Genomic DNA, 24677 nt, shown 5'->3' with positions numbered 1-24677 from the left:
TTGAAATTCTGAAGCAATCATCCAAGCTCTGGTAAAAAGCTTAACTAACTATAAAGTACTACAAAACTGGACACAGAGCAAAATGATTGCAAGTATAAGAACCCTGGAGACAACTCAGGAAAAATAACATGCACAGAAAATCAAGTCCTCACACCCAGTACCACAAAATACTTAGGTGTCTAACTTTTTGTTTCAACGACTGTTAGACACTGAAGTACTTAACGTGGGGTTTCAAAGGGTCTAAGTTTAGAAGAGCTTACATTCCCCTGAAATCCTCAATTTTTCTGTCAGTTTTCTGAAGTCCAGAAATAACAGCACAGAAATTTGACCAGCTCGGAAGACAGAATCAATCATACCCCCACAATGGAAAAGGTGGATTTCTGATGGCTGTCAGAGTTGGACCCAGCATTACATCCCACACTCCCACAAAGCTGAGACCATCTTGCTCTATCCTCAGTTAACCAAGTTCTTGTGACACGACAGACTTCCAAATATTGAGACCTCAATATTTGACAATTTGCTAGTTGTTACAAAAACGTAAAGCACAGAATTATAGAAGGAATAAAATTTTCTTATGCAGCTATATGAAAGGTACAGCCAAGATGTTAATTTTCAGTGTTTTGGAATGTTTTCTTTAATTACAGTAAAACATCCCCTTCCCCATTACACTGATTTTCCCCTGAGGGCTGTAATTTACTTGGATAGGTTTCTCATCTTTCTCCATTTGGTACAGTGCTGCTACTTTTGCAAAAATGTTGTGTGTTCTCTAGCACTCACTACTCTGAAAACATTTCCGTGGCATTTTTATTAATTTTAATTACATTACAGCTCACGTAGATGTGAACCTGGGAGTAGTCCTAGTCTATTGTATGCCTATAAATATTTAAAACCAGTACTAAAGGTAAGACTGAAAATATCTTAGGTAGTATTCCAGTGTTTCTCAGAGTCTGTTCGGCTGCAGAGCAAAGATTATCAGAGCTTTGGGCTACTTAACAGGAGGGGTGTAAACGCAGAACAAATAAAAGAACACTTACAAATCAGCTACAACATATACCATTCTTTGAAGGTATCACTATTTTTTGGTTTTTGGTTTTTTTGGTTGTTTGCTTTTTTTTTTAAACACAAATTAAGCTGTTACCTTAAGCTTATGTTTTTCTTTGTAAATATTTCCAACACCCTCTTAGGAAGTAAGACAGTTACATTATGCTTTACATAAACTGACTTCTATAATCTCTTTAATAATGGACTCCCTAGACAATTTAAAGACAATTAAGTATTTGGCTAGGAATGGTTACATCAGCTCTCAGATGCTGCTCTCAGCTAATTTCAGTAGAAATAAGCTCAAGACTTGCTCAGAGAACTCATTTAAATTATAGAAATGCTACTTCAAGAATAGGGCGAAACTAGTGTAATCTCTGTAAAGCTAAGATACGGTAATTAAAAAAGCAAAAACTGCCAAGTTTGCTCCCCAATTCTTGTTCCTGTTCAAACAAATTCCAAAGAAAGTTCATTCAAAAATTTTTTATATAATGATGCTGAGAACATAACTAGGCTAACAGCACAAACTTAGGTTTCTACTTTCTCTACAGTTATACAATGAATGAGATGTCCCTTTAGACACAAATATAAAGGAAAATATTTAAGAGAATCAATAAAATTAAGAGAATGAATAAAGTCTTCCTGATTCTTTCAAAACGTGGTATCAAAAGAAGGCATTTCTTACTTGAACCAAAACAGTGACTGAGTCAACATCGTAACTGAAGGAACCTTCAGAAAACAAGCATTTCAAACAATGAAAAAGTTCTTCCAAATAACACGATCTAAGATGAAAGAAGCACTTTCCCTAAGAAAGCAAAATAAACAAGCAGCTGCCCTACCCAGAAAGCGGAAAGGGCAACACGGTGTCCCTGGGGCTCACCTCCCATCAAAGGGAGGCTGCTCCAAATCCCTGGTTCAAAAGAACACCAAGACCTTATTCCAAGTTGGCATTTATAGCAACGTCAACCCTGGAGAGGCAGACCGCATCATTTTGGAAAGTAAAAAAAACCTAAGCAACATAAAATAGGTGGTGTAGGGTTTGAGAGTATTAAGATCAATGAAACATCATCACAACATTCTCAGAGAACTGGCCAATTACAAAATACACCAAAATTAAAAGCAAATCAGCAAACAGAGCCTAAATGCCTCTGACACTTTCCTTATGAAAAAGATTGCTGTTATTAGCAGCTTGGAGTCCTCTTGTTTGCATAAATCCCGGTACGTGTCTTCATTAGGGAGGTCACATTTCTGCGCCTGTACTCAGAGGAGCAATAGGAATACCTGCTTCTTTCTCATTACAGGAAGCTGAATTCCAAACAACATTATAATTCATGTAGAACACACCAGTTTCCCTGTTACAGGTGAAGTGAGATTTCTAGTAAGGTATATAAGCAATTAACATTAACATCAGAAAACCTTGAGGAAACATTAGAAATAATGCCAAAGTGTCTCTCTAGGCAGAACTGCTTTGACAGCACAGCTCTTACAGCTCTCTCATCCTGCAACCCCACAAAGTAGGTGCTCTTTATTGTTGGCAGGACAAAGAGTTATATTAATACAAGACAGCCTGGCAAGAACTAGGAAAGCCATCATATATTGGCATTGCTTATACACTGCGTTTAAGTTAGAAATCAGATAACTGCACCCATATTCTAAGACTGCAGTGTTTTAACTATAGAAATAACGGGAACATAACTGAAGCATACAAAATGTATGCAGTAAGTTGACTGTAACGCTAGAATGAGTACAGTCATGCAGTGAGACCCTGAAACCTCTGATATCTGAGATTTAAGAAGTAAAGGATGCTCAAAAAATAAAACCTCTGAAAAACCACCTAACATGTGTATGTGAGCTATGCTTAATAAACAACAAGATTAAACAGAGGAGGATAAATTCAAGGCTTTTAACAAGAGGTTGAAGCCAGATAAATAAGGGAGTGTTTTCACATCACATCTCTTTCCTTACATGCCTTTTCCCAGCCATGAAGACAGAACCCAGGAAAAAGCTTACAAGAGGAGAAGCCAGTTACCACTTAACAAGCTGAATCCTTAACAGCTCTCTTGCTTTTGCAAAAACAGAAGTTCATTTTTAATACAGAGAAAACTGCAAAACTGTTTGACATTCAACTTGAAGGGAGCATGGCATTCTTCTCCAAAGCGCAGCCTCAAAACAAAACAGGACACCAACTCTGAAAGAGTAAGGGAAGGAGGAGGAAAAAAGGTTGTTATCAAAGTTCCCCCCGCCCCCAGAGTGAGTTCAGGGCCTGAGATTTTAATCTCTAATAAATAAAAAACAGCAGGGCAACTCTAAATCATAAATAGACTGCACTGCATTGGAACTACAGTGTACTCCTTTGCAGGGGAAACGTTTTATTTGTTCCAATTGCACAAAAGAAACTGGGCTACAAGCTGCGTACGTATTATTTTTTTAACTAACCATTATTAGTAAAAAAGGAGAGGGTTGCTGCTTTGGGAGCTGTACCTTGCTTACAAAAGTAGTTATTTTTGTGATTGTGAAAAAATATTTCCCAGTAAGCATTCAAAGCCATTTTTAGTTCTAGCAAAATACGGCAATCAATATAAAATCCTTGTAGCTACTTTTCTCATATAACCAACATTTCTGTAACATCCCTATTAGTAATCCGTTTAGAAGATATATTATTCTAAAGGACTGTGACCAAGTTCACTGGTTTACAAAGAAGATGTAATGGTCTCCGTGATGATCACTACAATTGTGGGCTTCATTCCTCAAAACAAAAAGGTTTCAAGAAAGAATGTTCACAGACAGCAATAGCAGCTCGCTGTTCTATTATTTTTCCAGTTCAACTCACCGAGTAGCTTTCTTGTGGAAGGATATAGAGTGTGAGGGCATGAACTAAGAAATCCAGTAAGGAATCCGGGAACTATGCAATACTCTTCAGAATTAGAAGAATTTTCATGTGGCATAACATTTATATCAAACTCACACTGTACATAATACTCAGAAGAAAAAAAAGACTTTCATGAAAACTACAAAGCAGACTTGTTCTCTGAGAATCCAAATTATGAACAATGGCAAGTTTTAGACTTAACTTTGACCTCTACATAGATATTGTTCTTATTAAAAAAACATACCCAGTCCTTAATCATTGTAAATGTGAAACAAGTAGTCTGTCTTACCCCAGAAATAAGAAACACTTTACAGAAGTCCAAAACAGGTAAAATCTGCAAAAAACTGGCAGCTTCCAGAGTGTCCTGAAGGTTGTCCATGTTAAGAGAAAGTTTTGCAGTATAAATGAAATCAATGATCTTCTTTAGGCCTATTTTATTCACACCGTGAAGCTTAATGCACATTAAATCCTGCTCCTTCATTCCTCCTGAAAAAAAACCCACGCATGTAGGTAAGTTTATATGATCATTTTGATTGGGTTGAAATAATTTCATAAACTTATACACAATTAAAATATAAAGTTTAATTTAAAACCCCATATGCAACAGTAGAGAGAGTAGAACTACAGAGAGTTGTTTGCAGTCCTGGGCTGATTCACGCACAACACTGAACACGTGGCTGTGTCCAAACGATGGCAATTTGGAGATAGCATTATGCATTATTTTAACAAAAACACCACCTGTGAACATAGCCTTGAAGTAATCACTTGCAGAAGCCATCATTGCTCTGTGAACAGGAAACACTTCGTCACCATCTCCTGGAACAAGCGTCACATCACAAAGCAAACCTTCCACTCGCAGTTGGTCAAAACCCTGCAAGAAGAACATAATGCAAAGCATCCATTTGATTTGGAAGGAAAATAGGAATCTTTCGTTTCCCTTATGTAAATACTTACTTACTTTTATGTGAATATGTACTGTAGTTCCAAAAAGTCACTAAGAAATAATTTCTGATCTTACAACCATTATTTCTAATATATTCAATGATGATTATTCATTGGAAACCAAGCAGAATAATTATTATTGTCCAGAAACGATTGAATAACGTGAAGTACACTGCGCCTTAGAAAGCGGCTTTATTCCGCTAATAAGTTATTTTCAAGAAGGACTTTGTTTTGTAAGCTTGCACTCCACCAATTGTTTCAGGTAGGGACTGATATCTTTTTTGGACCTACCCTTTCTGGACAAATACGCATTCTAGATACGTTTCTGTTCCACACCAGTTTAAGTGCTTTGCAACCTAAAAGGCTGCAAAATACTGGGGCCTGAAAGGAAAGCTGTCACCTGGTTCCACGATTATCAAATTTATTACGGAAGTTTACATGGCAAAAACTCCAAAATAAGCTCACATTATATATCTGATCTTTTCTGAATTACTTATAATGGCTAAATGTAATAAAAAAAGAAAGTCTACTACAACAGCATCCTAGAGTAAGGTCTTCCTCTGAAGATATGCCCGGTTGGGAATACCAGAAGATGGGTGGAACACTCACCTCTTTCACACACTGCAGAACAGAAGATCAAACATAAAACAATTCCCTTCAACAGGGCATGTCTGATATTTTTCTAGTACTAATGAGAATGTAAATATTGTCTTTATAGATTTAACACTTAGAGAAATCTTGGCATCAGCCCACATGGTTTAAATTTTAAGATATCTTAAACCAAGGCTGTCTTTTTAAAACTGCAAAGGTAAGTAGAAATTAACACTCAAATTTGTTGCACAGAAAAGAACAGACTGCAAATGAAAAGATTAGTTATTAGCTCAAATACCTCAGAAGCCAAACACAGGATTATATAAAACTAATGTATTTCAATGACTCAAACAACTTGCCTGTAGTTCCTACGAACAAGGCTTTACAACTGCCAGTTCTCCATTTGCTCATTCAATTTTTTTCTTCAAAATTTGAGGAGAAATAAGCTCTGAACCTTTTGCCCAGTGTTCAAACAAGGGAGAGCTATGCGCAAACACCCAAGCCTTAGAAACTAAAACAAAAGAATCACTAGCTTCTCTGAATTAAAAAAAAGTCAAGTTTTTGTCCCAAAACTTATGCAATCTATTCAGGCAGCAAGTCGAAAAAATATGTGGCAGTTCTCCAAGGAGTCACACCATACAGAAGTCGTCTGCACTCCGGAGAAAGACTGCATAGGAAAGCAGCAAAAGCTATGCAAGCTGTAAGCTTGACTCTGTATGGCATGTAAAAGCTCCAACAGAAACGAGAAGATGAAATGACTTTACTTTTAAATTCTTAAATCTTCAGAGAGGGTAACATTTTTACCCATTAGAGGAATGTTCTACCGTATGGTAGTGCCATATAGTCATACCCAGCACAGGGTGTTACACCAAACCTGGCACAGCTCTGCCGTCTTGGGGATGTGAAGGAGCATTGAGTTCTCCTCATCACATGCCTAAGGCGGCTTTCACACAGGAGATGGTACAAGTGTTTGCCTAACATAATTACATGATTATATTCAAGTGACTTTCTTTGATACAGCTGTCACTTCATAGTTTAAACAATATTACCTCTTAGAAATTGAGAGTGGCCAGGGATACAACCCAAGGAAAAAGGCCAGGTTACTTTTCCAAGCTGTTGCTAAAAGTCAAACCTGTAACTCGCAGGCAAAGAAGTTATAAGCCATGCTTGCTTGTAGGCATTGTCAGCACAGCACACTAACATGCTTTTTTTCTGAGACTTTTTTGGAATTACCAGTCTGATAAAATCTATTGAGTGGAGGTGTTGTTTAGAGCAGCCAAAATCCTCAGCACAGAGCAATGCTGACACAAGAATATTGAATTACCTGTAATACCACAGAACTGTGAGTATTGCTGGTGAAAAATCTCGTGGTCCCTGTCTTAGAAGACTGTAGATGGGCAGAGATGCCCATATCGCTGCTACCAAGAGATACTTTCATATGAGGATCCTCCTCTTCCACCAGAGATCTAAGAAGATTAGAACAAAGAAACCTTAAGACCAAACTCATTTTCATCCAGTGCTCTTGTGTATTAACCCCACAGTCTTCTGGGATGAAACGTAACAGCATAGAGGCTACAGGTCAAAAATCAGCAGATGACAGAATCAGTCCTTAGTAGTCCCCTTCTGAGGACAACATCTAAGGACGTGAAGCGTTAACAGTCTCTAAAACAGCGTAACTTCAAAAACTTAATTTGGGGCTAATAAATTTTCCTTTTCCTTCCACTTCCATCTCCCTGATTAAGACACTTGCACACTATTTTATTTCCATGTGTGCTTCCAGTATTGTAGGATGCTTGCAGGGGCTTTATCCAGTTTTCAAAATCAAGTATCTTACCAGACTGCCAAGGAAAGCTAAAAGATTGAAACTCTACATGTAATATTAAAATTCAGTAATTTCATTCTTATGGCTTGCATTATCTTGCTCAAGTATGAACATAATAATAGAAAATATACATAGTGGAGTTTCAAGCTCTAACTTTTAAGCTACCTTTAGAAACACACAACTAGAAGAACTCCTTTAGGATGTGATATTTTGCTACTGCAGGCAACCACTTCATGAATTTAATTTAAGATCTGTTAGTGTGAAGTCAATACTTATTTTTTTTGATTCCAAGCAATTACTGTCCAATCTAGATAGGAAGGGCTAATTCTAGGTAGAATTGTTAAAGAATTACTGCACTATTATTAGCCTTCCATTTTAATCTTGATATGTAAATTAGGTTTACATAAAGGGATATGCATATGAGATTCTAACTATCTTAACCTGTAATTACTATAAAATGTAAATAAATTTCATCTCCAGAAATATTAACAATAACTAGTTCATGTAATTTCCATGATCTAATGTACTACCTATTAGCACGCATAGCAGTATAATGCATATATACACAATATTAATTAGCAAACATAAGCTGTTAATTCACAGATGAGGGCATCTTTGTTATTAATAAAGGCTCTGTGTTTCAGAAAAGATTCACAGCAATTTGACATAATTGCTGCAAATCTCAGATACAAAAACTTTTCCAAATTTTAAACACGCAGATAAAAAACATTGGCCTCCAAGATAGTTTCAGAAATTACTTTAAACAAGTGACAAGAATGTGCTTAAATTCCCCCTCTCCCCAAGTTTTGACTGCAATCACTATTTAAGGACAAATCTGGAATATGCAAATAAAAATAACTTTCACATTTTTTCCCCCAAAAGAGTTTTGTTTCTTTTTTAAAAAAATATTTACCTTCACCTTCTTTGGGTACAGGGACTATGTAAAGCAGTTTCTGAAACTCACACATTACCCTGACAGTACTGAGGTGCTTTGTTCAAACCCATGGATATGTAAGGTCAGCTATGAAAACATATTCAAAACAAATTCACCGTTCAACAGTGTACATGGGTTTGAAACAGTGAGATTTTATGCACACAGACATAACAGATTATAGGAACAAGGGTACATCTAAATAGCTTTGACTTCTAACGTAGCAACCCAATACTCGGACATCTGAAAAAATTAATATGGATGTACTGCAGCATGCAAGAATTGTGTCATTTTTGAAACAGAATTATCTCTATTTTATAAAACAAATCCAGAGTGTAATTTAAATAAAGTTTTACGGGGTGTACCTTCAAAAAGCGCTCTCCAAACTATCTCTGGCATCCAACAAATGCACACAACGATGTAACACAGCAGCAAAGCAGTTGCTACCTCATGACCCCAAATATTTTTGTTCACTTTGTTCTAGGGTGTTTCAGGTTTGGCGGGGGGGGGGGGGGGGGGGGGGGGGGGGGGGGTTGCATTTGGTTTTGTTTGTTTGTTTTAGTTTTAATATAATCACATCAAGGAAAGAGTCTAACATAATTTCAAAGGACAGCCAGTCTCTAAATTTGTACATGTCTAAGAAGAAACGAAAAGTAATGTGGGGAGACTTGTAAGCGTGGGTGGGAAGGAACGGCAGATTCAACTAGCATGAATCTGACCATTTACTCTTGAAAGATCTTCCTGAAATGTCAGATCAGATAGCTATATATGAAGGGGCTTTTAAAATGCTTTTTCTAAACTCAGAAGAAAACAGAAGATGTACACATCAGTTAAAATCATTAGGATAAGAAACGTACAAGTAAACCGACTTTCTTGGCTGTTTGGAGTGGGCTTTTTACCACCTTTGCCACTTACACCATCCTACTTTATTTCCCGACAGCCAGCATACTTCCTACGTTTTACAAATGAAGAAAAAGACCTTGATCACGATTCATTTATTCCACGAATGGCAGTGATAATGGAAGCGTTTTCCTGAACAGGCCACGTTACCTACAACTTCCCCAGCTTTGTCCTAAGAGGTCCTCTATAGCGCAAGATGCTTTGTTAATACTGCACAGCCAACAAAGAGAATACAATACATTTCAAAATACTTGCAATACTTAAAAGTACATATTCAACATGCCAGGTGTGGCTCTAAGCAGTTGCTTCCCCTACCTGATTTTCAGTACATAATGGGCAGTGGTCTAATACCTTATCATACATTTAAGCTCAGCAGCTCACAACTTGATGCTCTTCTGCAGTAGAGATTTTCACTATTTCTCTTCCACATTTGCTGTTACGTATGTACAGGAACTTGTGTATGCAAATTAGACATTAAAAATTGCAAACTTCAACACTATAAAAATCCACCAGATTATAAATGTTACAGTACTAGTCTGAAACATTAACTTGGCTGTGCATGACTCCATGAGAACAAACTTAAAGATAACCAAATTATATTATTCCTATATTGGTTTTTGCTTTATATCTAAACAACTATGACAATTATTTTTTTTTTTTTTTTTAAATACACCACCTTTTTTACCTACAGCTTAACATTATAGGAAGGCAGAGTACCTCTGCCATCATGCAGAAAGTGACATTCAGGAGCTGGTTTTGGCAGAAGTTACAATGCAAGTCAGCAATAAGACCTGACAAAAGTGCACTGATCCCTTGAATCCCAGCCTTGTGACATACACCAAGAGAGAAAGAACACTCCCGGAGCGACCAGAAATTATGAGTTTGTCATTGGCTTTGTACCAGTTTCAGCATTTATCTTCATGCAACACAAGAAACCTGTCTTCGTAAGACAAAGTGAAAATGCAACAGCTCTTACACACTGTATTGATACCAAGAAACAGCAAAACCCAAGCACTGTATCATATACAACAAGAGTAATTTAAAACTGCCCTGCAAAGAAATTTTAAACTATTCAGAATATAACTTCTGTTCAGGGGCTGTAAAGTGAATATTCAGAAAGAACTGCCATTCACATCCAGAACAGACAGGTAACACGCTTTATATCTGACCAAATTCCCAACAAAAACACAGTAAGTGCATCTGTCTTCTTTGGACACTTACCAAAAGCATTGTTTACATTCATTAACATAGGTCTGCTGAGCACTACAATTAATTAGGTAATAATGAATGTAAACATAGATTTTTTTTTTTTTACTTTATTGTAAGTACAGTATATCACAATTAAGCATACTACCAAAGAACAAAGGTAATTTATTTTCTAATTAGTTTTATTGTTCTGATCAATAGAAATCATTAAGGAAGAATTGCAGCAGTGGCATTTTTAACCAGGGTTAAAAAAAGGTGGAGGAGGCAGCTGAAACTACAATAACATGTAGTGATAATTCACAAGTTGCTGTCAATGTGGGTATTGCCACTTTCAGTGCATACACTTTGTTTGGAGAGGGTTGAACACTATAGTGTTAAGAACAAGGGATGGCGGAGTTTGATGTGAAAGGAATATTAGCATTGCAATAGCAAGGCAAAGGAGCTGCCTGATTCTTCCTGCAGCCTCTGGGAAGCAGTGGCTCAGAGTTCAGAGAAAGGCACCGGAGGTTAATTAGTTGCCATCATAGAATAAGCTGTCAATGAGAATTTTCTTTCTAACCTTATGTTGATTCTTTCAAGTACAGCATAGCTTTTTTTCCCCAGCTACTGTAACCAAACATGCTTTTCTCATGACTCCCAACTTAATCCTCCAAGTACTTACAACTGGTATTTTTGTAGCGCTGAAATATGGAGTGTGCATTATATGGATATTAATTATATATCTTAATTTCCTGTCAATTCTGAAGATAACTTTACTTTTTACCATTAAAAAAAGATGTAAGTTTTCTCTCTGTAGATCACTGCCCAATAGATTCGCTTTCATTTATTTTCTCTCTAAAGATACTATTTTTAATCTTGTTCATCTACTAAAAAGGTACCCGAACATCCTCTTTGACAATGTGTGCAATTAGCAATTACTTCAGAACTAGAAAGATGACCATAAACCAAACGTTGAGCTATGAAAAAAGAGAAATACTACAATAGTCCAAGAGTCTTGCCAAGCTAGCGTGAAGAAGCTGCACTGACTTTTTGGCCTTGTGTTTGTGGTTGAGAGGTTTTTTTCCCCCATAGCACATGCAAAGGAAAACCATAGCTAAGCACCACCCTAGTGGAGAAGAAGTTCAAATGGAACAATTCAGTAGTATTCTTTAATATTTTATTGACTTGAAAGACGTAAGTTCAGTGGCTTTTAAGCACTAGTCAGGTATATAGTTCCGTAAATCTTGTCACAATGCAGGACAAAATATAGTGGGGTAACAACAAGAACACTTGACTTCTGTTACTGAAAAGATGACTGGAAGGTCAAAATCATCTCAATGAGTCTTCACGAGTTTCTAGGTTTAATTGCTAGGACCTGCACATGGAGAAGTGGCATGAGTAAGTATCTAGACTGGCACAAACATTAGGGAGCTTAGTATTTCAGAAGAATACTAAATATGCAGTTTGAAAATGCCCAAACTGACTAAAGTATTTAGAGGACTTCTGTCCGTTACTGCTCCCAATTCTGTATGCAGCCTCTCTAGATTAAATGCAGTGAATTATGAAACTGTGAACTGACTTTAAAGGAGAAACAGAAATACTTATACAGCAGAAGAGCCACTAAGCCTGTGACCAGGGAAGGGATACGAGACCCTGTAGTCAGACCCAGAACTTGAACCTTAATCACTCAATCCTTAGCCAAAAGGCTTGCTGACAGGGATAGCTGTCCACACCTCTAGCATAATTGCGATCATTTGCGATTCCTTCCATATATGCTTTAGGTACTGGAACTTTCCAGCAAATACTGACGAGTAGTTTTGAAGTGGCTGGAGTTACAACATGATTCACAAAGGCAAATTGCTTTCTAAAGCGCTTAGCAAACATTAACCAGTTAAAACAGTTCAGAGGCATCCAGGTGACCCATGAAAGCACAGATGTGTGGAAACTAAGACAAGTTTTACTGTTGACTAAAATATTCAAATATGGCATTGCCATTTTGTATAGCGCTCAGTGGCAGGAATGAACTAAAACAATATTCTGTTACGATGTTTTCTTCAGAAATTGAACTCATTCTGATGCAACAGAAACAAGGCAGCTATGAATATTATTGGGGATTCATTCAGTTACATCAGTAAACCATTGAACTGTTTGAAATTGTCAGAGAATAGTGCACAGTCTTTGAAAACAAAGTAAGGAGATCAGCCTACAGCTACAGATATTTTAGAGTGCATGTTCTCTGATTTATTTAAAACCCACAGTCTTTACATAACTCAGCAAAAGCTTGCCAAAGCCATATTGGCCAGACAGTGAATTCTTAATTTGGTGAAGCTCAATAGCTTGTTCTTGAAAGGAAAACAACCTTATTTTCTCTGTCAAATTACTGTCCAGAGAACCACGACTGCAAGTGTTCTGGTCACTGGTAAATAGCATCGTCAGCAATCACTCCTAGCATGTGCCAGTACTCTGGTATTTATCAGCAAACAAAGAACCAGATTTCAATTTCACATTAAGATACACTTATTACAAGCCAAATCCTTAGTATTTTATGATCTATCAAAAAAATCTGGTATATTACAGGGCTATCCTATACATGCAGCTAGGCATGTATTTTGCTAATGAACCTACTAATGAAAAGGCCAGTGAAATACAATGACACTTTCATTTACTATTAGATATAATTACTTACTTTGTATGCATAATCTGCCAGAAATTATTTTAGTATACTTAGTCTGCCAAAAAATAATTTAAGTATTGACTATCTTACTGTCTTCCCATTATGAACAGATGTTCCAACTTCCTGAATAATGAATTTAGGAATTCCCCAAATTAATGGCCACCTAAGAGCTCAGTAAGCATAACTGATATGGCAGCATTGTATAAAAGAAAAATCTCATACTGCTGCTATTAAGAAATGCAAATATTAATATAATGTAGATGAACAAATTACACAATCATGGTATTTCACATTTCTTCCTTTCTGTATCTTCTACCCATACAATTCCAGAAGTCCTTTATTGTGGCAAAGAAGGTACTTTTACACTTATCCTCCCCTAAAATATCATCTCACCTTTTTACTACTATTTTTTAACAGGACTTTTTAACTTAATTCCTTTGTGGTATCAGTAACCCAGTAAAACTAGCCAGTTTTATAATTTGCTAATGGTTTCTTATGACAAAAACAAAGCAAAAGTTTCTAGAGGAAATGCAAGTTTACATTTTAAAATAGATACACGTCTCCAGCTAGAAGAGAAAATGAAGACAGAAGGTCATTTCTGTTCCGATAGGTTGACAGAGCAAGTTAACTCCTCTCTTCAGACACTAACCAACATGTTCAGCAAACCAGTTCTTGCTTCGGGGGCAGACAGGTACTGACACAGGCTGCTGCTAAAGATTGGAAAGGAGGATGAAGACAAGAACAGCACTGGAAGGCAGGACCAAAATGACCTGTGATACACACAAAGCATTAGGAGTACGAATCATGGCTTTTTTTTCCTTTCTTATTATGACCACTAGCATCAGCTTCAGCTGTCACTGTTTTAACCCAGCAGTTTAAAGAGTGTATTTTAATAGCTGAACTAGAGGCTGATAATGTAACTAGAAACACTTTGCATTTATCAGGTTACTGCACTTCTTAAAAATGCCGGTTTAATGCTGTTTACTTGAAAGGGGTCACCACAACCAGACGTCCGCAAACTTTTACCTCAAGTGAATTAACACTGCATTTTAACTACTGTGGGTGAGATTTTCAAAAGTAGCTACAGCAGCTAGTGCAGAATAATGCTCACCTTGGGCAATGCTCTGATGTTTATATTTGCATATCTCACTTCTTACACCTGACCTTATTTATAGATTAGAAGGAGAGCAGTAACAGCAAAACATTTTAAAGTTTATTTAGTGACTTGATACTGAGCTTATCTAAATCTCCACTCCAGGAGAAAGGCATAAAATAAAGCTTACTGTTTCTTAAATTAAAAATCAAATAGATGTTCCTATATCCATTTTCCACCTTTCCCCTTCACTAAGGGTGTTCTGTAAAAGGAGAACAGAAAACCAGGTTCTATATAGCAGAGCAAACCAGTGAGAAGTGGCATTTTACTTTCACAAGGCTCTGGCCAAGGGCAGCAGGAGAGGAGGATATAGGGCTTCCAAACCCCCAAAATCAGCAGAGAAGGACAAAGATTGTTTCTGGACACATGCTGATGGGCAGCAAGCAGAGGTAGGTAGGTCTCCAGCTCTGAATGCTGTTTGGACACAGTTACAGCACGAGATGCTCATTGGAATGACCACCTTAAGGAGGTGCGTAAAGGGGAAATTAAGTACTGAAGCAGTGTAGCCGGAGCAGCTCTGCAAGCCAAAGGTAGCAACGTCACACGGGGAACTGACTTGAAGGCCAGGGACACCAAACCTTGTTCAGAGTCAGGCTCAAGGTAACCTACTGAAGCTATTCTAGAAGCAAAGTTTTGGAGACTAGTGCATAAAAGTCAAGCCTTTAACATTTTTTTTTTAAAATACAGTCAAGTCTTTGGACATCAACACACAATCATCATCTTGACAAAAAGTTTCTGCCCCAGCACACAAGTTCATGATGTAAACAGAAATGAAGAAAGCTACTAGGAACACTCAGATGATTGACAACACAATCACTGTTCCAAACACTAACGGATCTGGGTGGAAAGGAGGACAATGCAGAGACGAGGATATTCCCAACATCACTTGAACCTTTTTCTATCACTTCAAAATAAGGCCACACTGTGACCAAAGCCAGCACAAAATTAGGTCCCATAAAGCCAGCAGAAGAGGACTGAGCAACATCAACCGTTTTGGTACGATTTCCCAAGGATACGCACACAGAAAATATTCTCCTCAAAATTCCTTCTTAAACAACTAAACCATCAGAGGTCTCAAGCTGTTTGCAGTATAATTACAGCCCGCTGGTTAATTCAAATTTGTTTTCCACAGAAAGAAAGCAATATTTGGCTCAGTCATTGCTACAAAGCTTTTGTTCCTAACAGTATTTAGTCTCTCGGGGAGCCTCAGTATCACATCCACATTTATCTATTTGACAAAGGGTTTACATTCATTGAGCCACGTGTAGCTTAAATTTGCAGACTCAGATTGTTTAATGATGCTAAATTAGAAACTGTCCTTTAATGACTTTTTGCCAAAGTTGGTGTTAGTCTATTGATTCCTACTATTAAAAACAGAAAAAGCAAAGCAAATACGCATGCTTTGTAGCTTTTCTACAGAAGCAGAACTACTTTACTTCCTTGACATTCAAAAATGTAAAATACAACAGTCACTCAGAGGTTTCACAGTTTAGGCTGGACTGGCATTGCACATCCTATTCTCTGCCCTTTATATTTGGTCATAAGTATTCAAAAGATAAGTCATAATTTTAGCTAGGCAGCATTACAAAACACTTAAAAACATTTTGCATGCACCAGAGGATTCCAGTTCTGCCTGATGTGTCTTTAAATTTAGGTTTCATACACACAGAAATTAGGTTTGCAGAATGGTTCCTTGGAGACAAAAACCTATATATGTCTAAGGTGACACCTGCACATTCAAGATTTGGTCATAGAATATACATCCCACTGTACTCCTGTAACAGATTTTGGACCAACCCCTTTCCAGAGCGTTGGCTTTTCTCTCCTCTATAATACACAGAATAGTTTTGATAGCTTAAAAGCCAGCAAAAAAGTAAAGAAGATTCTGACATTAGGGTTTGGTAATTAACCCCTGCTCCTTCTGCTGCCTAGGTCTGTTCTACCATTCCTCTTGCTTTGTCACTTCTTACAGTTGTTTTAGCATTCTTTATTACAACCTCCTGGGGAGAATGTAGGGGTTTTTTACTTACTTCAAATAGGAAAATATTTTTCCCTTACATTATAAAGAGTTTAAATCTAAGAACATCAGATAACAGGTGCAGGCGACTTGTCGATTCCACGGAAAAAACCGCCACATTTTTGCAACTTGGATATTGCAACAATCTCAGTCACTGCTGGACAAAATATTACAGCAATAATACGGATGTGCACTTCCACTTTAGTGTTATAGCTACACATTATTACACTACAATTCCCACTATTACCATTTAGAACAAGTGACTATTATTTTAAAACCCCAATATTCACCATGTACTTTATGAAAATCCATAGGTATCCCCATCCAAACTTTAACAATACTGTGTAACACTACAAATGCCAGTGAGTAGAAAGTGACTGTGCAACAAGATTTTTCCACAACAAGTAAATAATGGCAAAATGACAAACTGGCAGAACTGACATTCTGGCAGAACAGGCTGAGTAACATAGTCAAGATAATTCAATAAAGACGCTTTAGAATGTCACAACGTAATGTCAATATTGCAACATGACACTGTGTAAGGAGAACGTGATTTTCAGGACCTGTAAGCCACAGCATCACCCATAAAGGTTTGCCCGAAAAATCACTAGCACCGGGAAACTTCCTGACAACCAGGTCTGGTTTTTTCCTTGTTTTTTGCCAGTTTATTACTGCTATGAAATTTCACATTTCGAACTAACAATAATCTACTGAAATACCTATTATGTAAAAAGAAAAAGTAAGATCAACAGACACAAATGAGAACTCTATATACAAAATTGCTGGGATTAAAAGCAGTCTTCTATTTATAAGCTGTAAGCCCCTTCTATTCCCCACCCACCCAATTCATCTGTTTGCATGCATTGTCAGATTAGTTCAAAAAATATTTGGGGTGACCTGCATGTTGACTTTTAACATGTTGAAATTTGAAATATCTAGGAAGTAATTGCTTAAAATGGAAACATTGCCAAAGACAGGTGAGTCTGGTTCGGTGTGAATACCATGTAGTCTGTCAAATGCTCAAGAACCCAACAAAAGCATTTATTTACTAAAAAAAACAGTGAAGATCATAGACACACATAGGGTGGTCTCACAAAGAGAACTGCCTAATACAGATGGTCTGATGAATTATGCATACACCTTTTCCCATTTAATTATATATCATTCTATAGAATAAATTCAAAGAGCTCGTAGAGCAAATCAGAGATTTGAAAGAAGACACAAAAGCATTAATCTATATAACTACATAAACAGCTAAAACTAACACTGATTACTGCAGAGTATTAAGAATTTATTCTACATGACCCAGGATAGACAGACTGCTGCAAACCCTTCGATAGCAATATATTTGGAATATCGCATTTGTTTATTTCTCCTAACATTAGTCAGTTATTTATGAACATATGCAAAGGATATTTTCCATTTAAAATATCAACACACTATTCCATGTAAAAGGATAGAAGGCACTAAGTTTACAAACGGATTATTCAGCATTAAGATTTATTTTACTTATTTCTAAACATGGCATGTTGGAGACTAAAAACACTTAATGAACATTTAACTTTTTAGAAAACAGCTCACAATCATTCTCACATGACACAGGATTATAGAATAATAGAATATAGAATAAGAGATTATAGAATAATCCTGTGTCATATTATTTTTGAAAATAGTATTTTTTCATTATTGAATTCTTTGTGGATGTCCATCATAGCACTTTAATATCCAGAGTTTCCACAAACATTTCTTCCATTTGTGTTAATGGAAGATGTGCACAACTTTGGAAAAACAACATAAATGACATTGCTAGCTAGCATGAAGAAGAAAGAATTAGTTCTTTAGGTATGAGATGACATGGCCCGTGAACAATGATTGGGACACATATTCCTTTACACCTCAAAGCTGTTATATATAACCAAATTCTGAACTGTTCCTCACTCTCTCTGAAGCAGTGCTTCAACTCTTAACCTCTCCTTATGTCAGTCACTGGTTTTTTGTTTGTTTTTAACATATGGCCATCAATACAGTTACAATGCCAAGGAATACCACTTTTCCAACTTGGTATTACTCACTTTGTCCTTTCCTGTGATTCACTTGCTGAAGCTCCTCACCTGCCCACATAATATGTTTTCACCTGGGTCTGCCCCCACATAGTCAACACTATCATAAATAGGTGATTTCACTAGCAAAGCATAAACATGCTGCAACAGCTTTCACACTTATTTTGACATGAGGAATCTATATTCTAATGCCCGATGCCATAAATGTCATGAAAGAAAATGGAAAGCAGCTTGACAAAGGCACACACACGCACACGTATCTGCACATTCCTAACTTGTGCGCTAAGCCAGGCTGCGTTACACCTACATACATTGGTCACATGCCAGGGCTCCAATTCTAATACTATCTAATTTTCCCTGCGCAATGTCACTGGATCTCTCCAACTTGGGGGAAAGCTCAAGCTACCAGTTCCACCAGCAGCCAGGGGATGTCTGCTTTTCCCTTCAGAGGGACCCTTCGTCTTCCATATAACATCAAAAGTTACCTCTTGCAGCCAGGATATCCTGAAAATATCCCTAATAAATAACTGGTGGGAAACAAAACCACCAGCCAAGAGGCAGCGATTCACTGCTGCACCTTTCCCATTGCCAGGAAAGCAGTCCCAGACCCAGCAAAACCAGCAGACTTCCCAGTAACAGAACCACGGCCTCGCCTACAAAGTCATCGGCTCAACTTCAGCGAGTCCTTTATTTCCTGTACTACCTGGCCACAAGTTTCCCGCAGCAGAGGACTCTCTGGGATGAGCTCTTTGTACTCATTCCCCACCTCGGGAACTACCGCAAACTTTTCAAGCAGAGACTGCAGCTAAACCGCCCCAGCTGCACAGCTTGCCAAACTGTGAACTGTTTCACGGTGGTACTTTGTACGTTGATGCCTGCTTCATCCAAAAAGCCAACTGTGCTCGTAACCGCCCGTCTCGGCATTTCGATACAGGGAAACTAAGGCAGAGTTCAGGTCTCGGGTACACAGAGCAAACAAACCACTAATAAAATCTATGTGTCCTGACAATCTTTTTAACCTCTAGATAAGCTACTTGTAAATCATAAGCAGGATGAAGCTTTTAAAGTTCAGGTCAACTTTACTAGAAACACCTGAAAAATTGGAATTTCATTTTAATTATCAAAACAAACAAAAAAAAAATCACCTTTAAGACCTCCTTACTTTACATTCCAAATTACAGTACAAACCTATTTTCTAAGATTAAGATGTCAAGTATTAAAGGGATTAAAAGCTCAATTATACCTTTGTATACTCTAGATCCAAAATATCAAGTATAGAAGCGTTCATCTGTGAATTCAAGAGTTTTATGGTCATTTATTTTACATCAATACATGTTCTGTTTCAGACGCCACTTATTCCTGAATCTTTTACTGGAAATGTAAGCCTTTTGCCAGTGTGCAGAGTACCACTTATGAAAGAAAACTTATAAATATGAATGTGAAAAACATCACATAAACCAGTAGTAAATTTACTGTAATCTCTGCAATGAAGATAATTAATTCCATCACCTACTTTACTGGTCAACCTAAATTACAAGGGGTTTTTTTATCAGCTGATATATACTGCCTAATCAAATAGGTGCCATTTTATAATAAAGAATGAGAAATACTACAACAGTACATGAATAATTTTAGCAGGACTCTTAAATCTAATGTTAATGTCAAGGACTGTGTGCCAGTGAAGAAATGCCTCCATAAACATTGGGATACATTGACTCATTATAGAAAGATGATTAAGGCTGCTGATCACATATTTCTCATGCTCCAGATAAACTCAGCATCGTATAGTTAAGCATGATCACTAAACCTGTTCACATACTTTCAACACACTGAGATAATGAGCTGCATGTTCCCCATCATAAAAGTCAGCACATACACAGAGCTAGATTAGCAATTTAAAGGTGACACACAAAAGAAATGCTCAGTTTCAGCACCAGATAGATTGGACTAGGGTATTAAATGCAAGAAAAATCAGAAATAAGTACTATAGTTTAAAAACCAAAAACATAACATACAACACTAAAGACAGTGCTTCCCTAAAATAGGTTCCAAAGCCTCACAACTCTTTTTTTGTCGTTATACTTTCTTTGTCTTTAGTCGTATTTTTTAAACAGTCATAGTAAGTAGCAATTTATCGGAAACAGCTTGTATCTGGTAGCCTTAAACTACTTGATGCATTCAGTGAGTGAAAAGGCTGAAGCATGTCCATGAAAATTAATCTTAAAATTGGAGCACACACAGCACAGGTTCGATACAGCCAGGTTAGCTCCTTAAACCCCAGCCTTTCCGACCGAGAACAATAGTGACCACGCATACAGCATTGTATTGTTTCAGCTCCACTGCTTATCAATGCAATTCTCAGCAACAACCAAAAAAGACGACATTTAGAGGACCTGTAAATGCCTATTTCTTACAGCATGTCCCTACTGCAGCTGGAGCAAAAACCTATCTGCAAAAAGACAGTAAAAGCTTAAAAGTACTAATATTGTAGCTGTTAGGCTGGAATACTATTGCAAAGTAATTGTCTTTATAGTAATTACCAGATAGGGAAGTTATCTACACTGCTACTTGTGCATTTTAAAGCAACTTTTCCTCATTTTCAAAAGAGCTTCTTCCTTAAATAAAGGCAGAAGCAATTCAGTACGCTATGCTTAGTTTTATTTCACAGAAGGAAAAAAGCCACCTGTATATGCTAACACAGAACTCACAGCAACAAAAGGTGAACAAAAGCTCCATCGAGATTTGGCAAGACAAAGGCATATTGTTTCCATGTGTATTAAAATACTCTTTTATGTGAAGCTACTTTACATGGACAAACTGCATAACTAAGTATTCAGATATGAATGATTTATATTCATGTCTTAAGCTTTTATTGTAACTTTGTAAAAAGACATTCCATTTGTATTAAGGCTAAGACTTTCAAGAATAAAACAAGACCAAAGCAGGATGATTTCTTTTATACAAGAATTTACACGAACAACAGTGCAGTACAATACAGCAGGTGATTCCATGTTTAAATTCCAAGTGCAATAGTCAGGAGGAGGAAATGTTAGCATATACACTACAAAGAAAGCCTGCCTCAAAGCTTAACTTGTCAACTCAAGATCAGCGCTACAAATTAACAGCAACAGAAACTTTTCAAATGAACATATACAATATTACTATGAATATGGCTTAATCTGCACAATTTCTCTACGTTTCAACAAAGAGGGAAAGACTCAACACAACATCCATCATGAAACATCCAGGATAAAGTCTGGGGGTCTACGGAGAAAACAAGGTAAAATTCTGAGCGCCAATGTCATTTCATATATAACAGGGTATTTTGCCACAGGGTAGTCTCACGAAAGCAATCCCACCTTATTATCCTCATTTCTCTCACTTACATGTATGCTGGAGAAAGTGGCGATGACCTGGATGTTTTAAGCACAGGAACTGGGAATTTCCAGATAGCAGGAGAGCTCGTTTTCCATTTCAATGGCATGTTGTCACCACGGTACTACAATAACAGTAAACAGCGTTTCCATAACAGACTACCAACTAGGACTTCCATTCCACACACTACTGACACAGCAGTGGCTGCTGCTAAGAACAAGGAAATGATTCTGCCAATGCCCTTAAACCGATGCTTCCAATCTGTAAAACAGGGCTGTAAGGCATCTCCTTTTAAATCCTGCTGTCCCCTAAAGCAATATGATGATTCTATCCTTCTAACTCAACAATAGTGCCACCTCGTTAGGGAAGCGCTGACTGCAGTATATGTTCAAAAAAAAAAAAAGACTGCACTGTGCACACCAGCACAATGCAGCTTTATTTAATAAAAGCAGAAAATTTTTAAAGAACTGTTTCTGATGCTATTGTTCTACCTTAACAGGGACACTGCAGCACTCTACTGTATCCTCTTCTATTAACCTCATTTCTGACCAATGGAAGCAGAAAAAAAAATGGGTTTCATATGAAAATGAAACAACATACCTACTCAGAATACACTTGTCATCCTCTGAACATTCTTCTTTTGAGCTGCAACAATACAAATGGGATATAAATCTCAGCATAGCCTTAGGCCACGGCTAATAGAGATCAGTGACTAAATTCAGCAGCCTGTTTTCCTCCTGTGCAAGCTCTGACCAAACAATACAAGAATGCCATTATGGAAAAGCCCATTGCAAAAATCAGTCCTTCTAATCCATAGCTAGGAAGACAAAATAAAGCACAAATCGCTGCAGGTTTCTGCATGCTCTTCTAATAGCTTCTGGTTCAGGATGCTCTCATTTTCCTATTCTCATTTCCAAGGAGGATGAGCAAAATCTCATGCATTTTACAACATGCTACAGGAACACAAATATCACTGTCTTCTGCAGTAGAGATGCAGAGAGTAGCACGCTGTTAATAGCAGTCCTTGTAGGGACGCTATCAACAATCTAATTCTGAACGCCCCCCCCAGCAGCTCACAAATTGCCTGAAGAACTGACAAAGCAGAGGGTCACGCAGGTGTCCATCAGGGACCACTCTGCAACTCTGCGCTCTGCTCGGTGACCCCCCGGGGCTGATGACAGCGGGGAGTTTAGAAAGCAAGCTATTAAAAAGGGAATGGAGAATTTAATAGCACAGTGTGCATAAGCAGAGCAGGTTTCTAGGGAAGAGACGGTACAGCTTCAACTAAATTGCCTCCCTTACAAGAAACAAAAAAAAAATTTAAAAAAAAAAGAACTTTTAATGTATTACCACAGTAGACCAGAACAACACGTTTGTTCTTTAAGGTGTTTATTCTACAGATTTCAGAATAGTCTTTGTACAGCATGACAATTTTTCTGTTCATCAGGACAGCTTAATCCTATCACAGAGAGCCAACACCCTGTCACGCTACTCAGCAATAAAGAATAGAACCAGGAGCAGAATTTCTATAAATTTAAACATTTTCATAACACTCTGATAGGTTTTTCGTAATGCTGAAGTCTACATTGTTAAGTTTATTTTTGGGATGAAATCACCAGGGAATAATTGCTGCTTCTGATCATTATTATTGAAAATATTTGCCCAAAATAGTTTTGGGCATTTGAAGCTGTTACCATAACCACAGGCAAGGAACTAAAATAACCCAGGATGATCAGAGCTAAGGACCAATTCAAAACCAGATGCACCTATTTGACAAACAACTGAGGAGCTCTCGCCCACTTCTCTGAAGAAGTTCTAAATTACGTACGAGCAGCATTAACACAGGCAACAAATTGCACAGAAACCGCTATGTGAATGCTGAACAGACATTTGTTGCGTAGGACAACAGTGTTTATATGCTATAAATATTAAGAAACACTAGCCGGCAGAGAGCAAGTATGCAGTTTTAGCATAAAGAAGTCTTACTTTTAATAAAAGAATTCATGCATTTACATGCCAACAGCCATGCTTGTCTGCACGCATTATAAAAATTGCGTGCAACAGTCTCATACATATACATAACACCAGACTACTGGATCATGCCTTCCCTGCACTGAAGGCCTAAAAGTTGAAAGATACCTTAGATAGCAGCTATTATAACCACAAGGAAAAATTTTTTTTAATTCATACACCCAATTTTGCTTTTGCATTTGCCACCATACAGCAACTGTAGTAAACTCAATAAGCAAATGCTGTTACTCCTTCCTCATGTTGCGTGCACAGCCAGGGCAATCAACTGGTAACTGCTTTTAAAGTCTGTATCTTCCTGCTCTGCCAAGCCCAAGGAGCTGATACCACATTTTATTTATTAACAGCAGCATTACTAATATAAAAGAATGAGGCTAAGGACAATCAATGGGCCACTTTTTCAAAAATAGCTCTAGAAATACCCTTTTGACCAGTAAAATAAAAGCCAACTCAAGCCACACAGTCATTCCCAAGCATCGACTGGTATTTAAGTCAATCAATGCACATCCAGAAAGCAGAGTTACTTCCCACTTCTGAGCCCAACAAGATCATTCAGCACAGAGGGCAGCATTAGTGCTCAAATACCTACTCTCCTTTGGGTGCTTCTTTTCCCATTTGTTTTTCATTTAATTTACAAGCAATTTTTACAGAAAACTCAGTAGCAGTAAACGTAACTTTTTTCTTTTTAAGTGTATGAATCCCAAGCACTGCCCAACTTCATCTCCTCCTAATATCTAATACACACTCCTCGATCAAACAGCCAACGTACAAAATACAGAATTGAAGGAAGCAGCAGTGCCAGGTACTCTAAACATAGGCAAATGCCTTTCACTTGCAAAAGAAGAACCACATGAGAAATTAATCACCTATCTGCAGATAAGGAGAAAAAAAATAAATCAAATACCATTTTCTGCCCGACAGTCACAAATGAGTTGCATATTCCCAGGGAAAAGATTACCTAGATGTATTCCATGCTTTACATAAACTATTCCTAAGTCAACAGAAAATCATAGCATATTATTCTGTTACTTTACTTAAGACATCAAAATAACAGTTTAGTTACACTTTTAAAAATATGGGAAAAATGACCTG

General features: G+C 37.4%; 1 protein-coding gene across 3 annotated transcripts in view; it reads right to left on the bottom strand.

The window, feature by feature from the left end:
• The window catches only part of KLHL13 (kelch like family member 13), a 37343-nt gene extending 15106 nt beyond the window's left edge, over positions 1-22237 (bottom strand). For 2 of the 3 annotated variants that reach the window (XM_009818924.2, XM_059824342.1), the window contains exons 1-4: positions 22158-22237; positions 6765-6906; positions 4646-4778; positions 4197-4393 (exon numbers count right to left, since the gene is read on the bottom strand). In XM_009818924.2, coding sequence (XP_009817226.1) covers positions 4197-4393; positions 4646-4778; positions 6765-6906; positions 22158-22237 — 552 coding nt within the window. Of the gene's footprint in view, positions 1-4196; positions 4394-4645; positions 4779-6764; positions 6907-21568; positions 21667-22157 lie in introns of those variants that run through there. The other variant, XM_009818923.2, reaches the window with a different exon arrangement.
• Between the last annotated feature and the right edge of the window lie 2440 nt (positions 22238-24677).

This window comes from Gavia stellata, chromosome 14 (genome assembly GCF_030936135.1).
Source record: "Gavia stellata isolate bGavSte3 chromosome 14, bGavSte3.hap2, whole genome shotgun sequence".
Classification (NCBI taxonomy): Eukaryota; Metazoa; Chordata; class Aves; order Gaviiformes; family Gaviidae; genus Gavia; species Gavia stellata.
Note: the sequence above shows the minus strand (reverse complement) of the source record. Positions and strands in the feature narration are given on the sequence as shown.